Here is a 6665-nt window from a genome sequence, read left to right as displayed (position 1 = left end):
GCACACGCGATGCATGTGTGTATAATTTTTTTTATCATTATCGATGAACTAAAGTCTAATTTGACTAAATTGATATTTGAATTGTTGAAATAAAAAAAATAAAAATAAAAGTGTGTGTTGAAATTTAAAAAAAAAAAACAAAATAACAAAAAACAAAAGTGTAATATCAGTATCATATAAGGGTAAAATTGGAAGAAAAAGTTGGTGTCCTCCTAAGTAGTTACTATCGTGTGCTCAACCTTAATAGAATAGAATATATATACGAGGAAAATTTAAATTTAATGAGATATAATATTAAAAATATCTTTTTTAATTTTTTATGACAAGTGATTGGATGCAATTTGGAGAGAGAGGCAATTGAACAGAGAATAGTGTCGGTCACGGCGAGTATACACAACTACCGTCTTTAAGCCAATTTTCAGAGGAAAAGACAAAACGCGATTTTGCATTAAATGCTGAACCCGCTTTCTTTCACATATTTGGCGGGTGCGCAAACGGACGAAAAACTTAATAGAGATGGAGAACCCCAAAAAGTGAGCAAAAATCGTTTGACGAGAAAGCAGGGAGAGCGACAGCGTACATACGATCGTACGAAAGAACATTATTGTCATTATTATACGTTCAATCCAAGAATCACACTGAGAATAATAATATTATTAAGTGGGGAGTCAAAAAGGGACAAAGAACTCTCCACTGTTTGGAAATTTCTTTCGTATGAGACGCGAAGTCCTCCTCGTACGTGGTAGAGATAGCGGGCGGTTGTGGAATTGATCCATCATTTTGGGATAAGAGGATAAAACTTTTGTAGAAGAGTGTTCCTGCTTACCCTTTTGGCCTTTGGGTTGTGTGGAGTTGAAAGAGGAATGGAGCTGTACGGGTCGCAGTCGGGTCAGCCGCAGGGGGAGTGGGGTCAAGAAACTGATGTGAGAGGTTGGTTGTGTTCAGATTTCGGGTTTCTTTCTTGTGTTTCTTTTACTTGGAATGTGGATTTTTCTAGGGTTTTCGGTTGTGATAGAAGGATTTCTTGATCACGTGGTTACCTTTTCTTTACCAATGTAGAATCAATGCGGAGTTTGAATTTGTGGGAGAGAGAAGTGTACCCGGATAGACCGGGTCAGCCCGACTGTGCGTATTATATGCGGACCGGGTCGTGTGGGTACGGTGCCAAGTGCCGGTTTCATCACCCCCGGGATCGCGGCAGTGATGTACGCCTCTGATCATAGAACTCTGTGGTTTTTACTTTTGTTAATCTTTTGTCGGTGGTTCTTGCGTTGATTCAGGGTTTTTGACGTGCTGTCTTTAAATGGGTGTTTCGCGTTTTGATGAGCTCTTGAAAACAAATTTCAAATATCGTTAACCTCGTTCTTGGTCCAGTGAAGCGGAAGGGTGTTTTTGCTTTTGATCTATTGATTTTAGTATATAGTTTACTGATGATTTAGAAGGTCGCTGTAAATTCTTTAATCTGTTTAATTCATTTTTGAACAGTTTGGAGTTGCAGAGTATCCGGAGCGAGTAGGGGAGCAAGCATGTCAGGTACTCCACTATCTGTTTTTTAGCGATTGATTGAGCTAAGCTTATGTAAATTTTTATATTGTGCTTGGATTGTTTAATGATCTGGTTAATGTGGACGACTGCGCCATTCATTGCATTATCATACTTTACTGATTTGTTCCAGTAAAATGTGCAGTATTATTTAAGAACAGGGGCCTGTAAATTTGGTGCGTCCTGCAAGTTTAACCACCCCAAAAATGCGGGTGGATCATTGACCAATGTACCTGTAAATATTTATGGATATCCATTACGACCGGTAATAATTCTTTGTGGATGGATATGCATGTATATATAACATATGTGAAAGTTTGTGTATTTTTATTTCTAACGATCGTGTCAGTTCTCCTCGTAACAGGGGGAGAAAGAGTGCTCCTACTATTTGAAATCGGGGCAATGCAAATTTGGTGCTACATGTAAATTCGATCATCCTCAACCAGCTGGTTCAGCTGTGCCTGCATCTGCACGTTCATTTTATGCGAATGTGCAGTCTCTTTCTTCTGTTTCTCCTGAGCAGTACGATAGCTCATCCACCAGCTATAGGGTTGCTAGGCCCCCTCTAGTGCCTGGTTCTTACGTTGCTGGTGCTTATGGTCCCATGCTGCTTCACCCTGGAGTGGTTCCCATTTCAAATTGGAATCCATATTCGGTAGCTTCTTCTTGGTTTTTCTACACATTAAGAACTTATAAATTCTATGATCTTATAATTATAATATAAGTTGTTTATCCCTATCAAGTGATGCTCACACGTAGACGGTTTTGCTGGTCAGGGTGCAGTAAGCCCCACACCATCACCTGGTGAACCCTCAGTCCGAGCAACATCTATGTACGGGATGTCACAGCTAGGTTCCTCTGCACCTGCCATTAGAGGAGCTTATCCCCGGTTACTTTCTTCGAGCAACATAACTAAGGAACTTCAGTTTCCAGAGAGACCTGGACAGCCCGACTGCAACTACTACATGAAAACTGGGGATTGTAAATATGGATCATCTTGTAGGTATAACCATCCGCCGGACTGGCTCGTGTCAAAGAGTAATTGTGCTCTTAGCCCCATGGGGCTTCCTCTACGCCCGGTAAGTTTGGTCCCTTTTTTACAACCATGGTTGATTTGAGTAAAACGAAGGATCATGATTGCTGTTGCTAGTTATCTGTTAGTGTTTACGTCTGTTTGTGCATATGTGTTTGTGCGTGTATCCTTTTTTATTTTTATTTTTTTTGAGTAAAAAACTCCTAATTTGTGCCTTCTTTAGTTTCACCTAGCTGCTTTGAAGGGGCTCAAGTCCAATCCCAGGGAACATTTTGATAATTATTAGTTTTTGTCATGGTTTGTTTGGTACTGTGAACATTTTTTATTTCTCAACGAAGTAGGAATTTAGCTTTGCAGTTTTTAAGACATGGATGGACTGGTCTTTGCTTCTAGTGGCATGAATTTTGCGTTTGTGTCTGAATGAGTCACGATTGGCTGGATCCTGATTTTAACCGGACAAAGGTGGCAATTTTATGATTCTTGTTGGGGATCTAATTCTTGTTTTGTTTTTCTTGGGCAACCTAATGGAAATATATGAAAAAAAGTTCAAGATTTAAAATTCAAATGATTGGATCAAAAAACCACAACCTGGGAATTGCTAGATAAATGCAAAGTGAGGTGGTCATAAAACAATTCTTCTGCTCAACCAATTGGTGAGCTAAATGAATGTGCTTACACAAGATAGTTGATTCTCGTGATTTGGGATAAACAGGGGACGCAGGCCTGCAGTTTTTATTTGCAGAATGGACACTGCAAGTTTGGGCGTACATGCAAATTCGATCATCCACCAACCGTAAAATACAGCCCATCTTCTTCTTATTCCAAAATACCAGGTACTCCTCCGTAAACGCTCGTTACTATTCCACCTTATACCAACTAATTATTCATTTTGACCACCGCAGGATAAATACAAACGCTTCCAGCGGCTCATTTTTCTACTCTTCCATTCAAGAGTTAATATAATAAAACCTGAAGAAAAAGATGATGAATGCACTCATTTGCTGTATTTACTCTCGGGTTTGCGTAAAACTTGTTTGAACAACAATATATTGGGTTGTTGTCATTTTAAGTTTTTTCATTTATTATATAAAAAAAGTATGCACATAACTACAATAAATCATATTAATTTATAAACAAAATTTATCATCAAATACGTTGGAAAAATACAGATTTGCTTGTAATGACCTAATTCTATCATGATAGATTTGTCGAGATATTTTTCTTACGATAGCACGCTTCTATTTCTGCTTTTAGGTTTTGGTTGATAATCGGATAAATAGACATGCATAAGAATGGCCTCATCGACCTGTTGAATCATACTATAGAATCGATATTGGACACTACAAGCTCCTATTGCAACAACATATTTTTCGCTATAACAAGATATGGTTTTACGAATTTTATCCATGAGATGAATGATATTTTTTTACGAGTCGAAGATTTGTCTCACGAAATTGATTTGTGAAACAGACTTAAAATTGTTTGTCTTTCGTGGCTATTTGTTCATGTCTAATTTATAGGAATGTGCATTCCTAATTAGACATGTATATATACTTTATATTATGCATTCTTATAAATTAGACATGAACAAATATATATATATATATATATATATATATATATATATCTGATTACGTGGTATTGTTGTATCTATCGAACATGTCCAAAGGCATAAGGTTACGCAATGTTTTCAGTCTATATATCATATATCTTTTAATGATCTATCATGCGTTTGTATAATGAATTAAATATTTTATCTTTTTGACCAGAGTGTGTTCGGGTCGTATCCATCGTGTTTTACATAGTGCTCCTCACAGCATAACCTCGCAGTCACAAAAGATGGTTGAAACGTCCACTATTCGTTTTTTTTAAAAATACTAGATTTTTTTTTCTATGTATTAATTTCGGTTGAATGCACTAATATATATATATATATATATATATATATATATATATTAAAATAACTTTGCACCATTTTAAAAAAAAATATATATTAAAATAACTTTGCATCATTTTAAAAATAAAACAACCAACTATATTTGAAAATCTAAAGAAAATAATTCAAAACAAAAAATCGTCAATCGTTTACCAAACCTAATTTAACATTGTTTCGAAATAGAGCTAACTCTAACATCCTCTCCAAAACAACTCAAAAGTATCATAAAAACCTTCAAATTTTTAACGTAAACTTTAAATCATAAATGCGAAAAATTAGCGCAAGTCCTCGGGTTATGTGCACCTTCATTCCAGTAAGATCAACCATCAAATCCCTCAACAACATCAACATCGTGCTCACCTGTATCAATCACACCTAGTGAGTCTAATGACTCAGCAAACCAAAATCTTGGTAACAAGGAATACATATACAATCGCATGCAACAGTGAAAATATTTTTACTTAAAATAACATTTTATGAAAATGCATAAACATAAACATTTTTTCTTTCGTCATAAACATTTTCCTTTTTCATCATATACGTATAAATTTTCCTTTTCGTTGAATTCAGATCGTTAATTGTGACTTTCGTATCAGCTGAAGTTCGATGGATCCATCTACGTGTAACCACAGTACTGGACGACGGGGACATCAGCGACATTCTCACGCGTCAACTGAGCCTTGGTTTTACTTATCATCCTAATGATCGTATTAGTCACAATTACTTCGTCTCCTTCAATTTTTCGTATTTTCATCACTTATAAAAATTCAAGCATATATATAAGAATAATTTTTCTTTTAAATTAAGCATGCAACATATCTTTTAGTATTAACGTTTCATCATAAAATTTCGTAAACATTTAAAATAAACATTTTAAAAATATTTTACAGCATTCAGGGCACTGCCAGGACGTTTACTACTTTTCAGGTGTAAATGACCGTTTTACCCCTACACATAAAATTTCTCTATTTTAACTTTTTCTTACTTTCGTTGACAATAGACCATCCCAAATAATTATTTAAGCTTAAATTAAATTTTTTATATTTTTATTTAGCTTAAATTCATAGCTTTTGATTTAATTTCATATTTATTAATTCATAAAGCGTTTTAATCCCGAATTAATTCAAACTTTAATATTAAATTCTCAAATTTTAAACATAAACTTTTTATACCTAAAACACCCTCGTGAACCATGATTCGACCCCCGTGGACCATGGTTTGAACCTTTAGCCAATAAAACACGAAAACCGAACCCTGGGTTTAACCCTTGAGCCATCTCATGGTTTTAATGAGCCATACCCAAGCCATCTTGAGCCAACCTATTCCCAGACTACCTATGGTCGGGCCGTGACTCCTCACGCACAGCAGCATCCTCGGTTGGCTTGGGAAGAGTCCCATCATGCATGGGCTCTTTCCCTACTGCCGTGCTGGAGTCCTAGCATGGCTAGGACTCTTCCTCACACCTCACCTGTACACGTCCAACCCGAGCCCTGGTCGAGCCGCACGCTGCTAAGCTTCCTAGCCAGACCCTTGTGTCTAAACATGTTATTTTTAGTTCAAGCTCTGTTCTACTCGTGTGAAGCCTTAAAACCATGATCTAGGGACCCTTGATCACCCTTAAAGTCTTCCCTTTTGTGTCCCTATGATGGCAGGCCCTTTTCATGTAATAATATTTCAAGTTTTGGAACATAAAGACACAAGTTCTTGTCATGTTAAGGCATACAATGAAAAGCAAGGCCAATATCTTTTTCATGCAAACACAATTCAAGCACGTAATATGGTGTTATAGATGAGAAAAAGGAGATTTACGGCGCGTCTTTGCGTAATTTACGCACGAAAACGTTTTGGTGATGCGAAGAACGACGACGTAGAAACCCAGGCTGATTTTTCCCCTAAAAAACGTGACTCTCCCTACTCAAAATCTCGTGTGTGTGGTGTTGGTGGCTGCCAAGAGGAGTCCTTGCGTGTATGGAGTGGTGTGCGTGAGTTCGTGAGGTTTAGTTTTAGGTGTTTAGGGCTTCTTTATTTGATAAATATACATGTGTGCAAGATTGGGCCCATTAGCATGACTTACTAGGTCCATTAAGCTCATTTGTGCATATTTAAAATATTTCATTTAGGAAAATTCATGAAAATATTAGCCGAGTTCTCAAA

The 6665-nt window shown here is 36.7% G+C and overlaps 1 protein-coding gene across 1 annotated transcript; it reads left to right on the top strand.

Moving 5' to 3' along the window:
* Window positions 1–451: 451 nt before the first annotated feature.
* Window positions 452–3618, top strand: LOC142531683 (zinc finger CCCH domain-containing protein 32-like). Its single transcript, XM_075637908.1, has 8 exons — window positions 452–930; window positions 1060–1205; window positions 1486–1533; window positions 1688–1807; window positions 1907–2197; window positions 2319–2621; window positions 3288–3408; window positions 3478–3618. Exons 1-8 carry the CDS (start codon window positions 864–866, stop codon window positions 3480–3482), a joined length of 1101 nt encoding a protein of 366 aa, XP_075494023.1. The 5' UTR covers window positions 452–863; the 3' UTR covers window positions 3483–3618.
* Window positions 3619–6665: the final 3047 nt, after the last annotated feature.

The sequence above is a fragment of the Primulina tabacum genome, chromosome 17, assembly GCF_025594145.1.
Source record: "Primulina tabacum isolate GXHZ01 chromosome 17, ASM2559414v2, whole genome shotgun sequence".
Taxonomy (NCBI): domain Eukaryota; kingdom Viridiplantae; phylum Streptophyta; class Magnoliopsida; order Lamiales; family Gesneriaceae; genus Primulina; species Primulina tabacum.
The sequence above is the reverse complement of the archived record's forward strand: the minus strand, read 5'-3'. Positions and strand labels throughout refer to the sequence as shown.

Coding starts and splice junctions, on each gene's coding strand:
- LOC142531683 (XM_075637908.1), top strand. CDS start 864: ATGGAGCTGTACGGGTCGCAGTCGGGTCAGCCGCAGGGGGAGTGGGGT. Junction 1,808..1,906: donor ATGGATATCCATTACGACCG/GTAATAATTCTT, acceptor TCCTCGTAACAG/GGGGAGAAAGAGTGCTCCTA. Junction 2,622..3,287: donor TGGGGCTTCCTCTACGCCCG/GTAAGTTTGGTC, acceptor TGGGATAAACAG/GGGACGCAGGCCTGCAGTTT.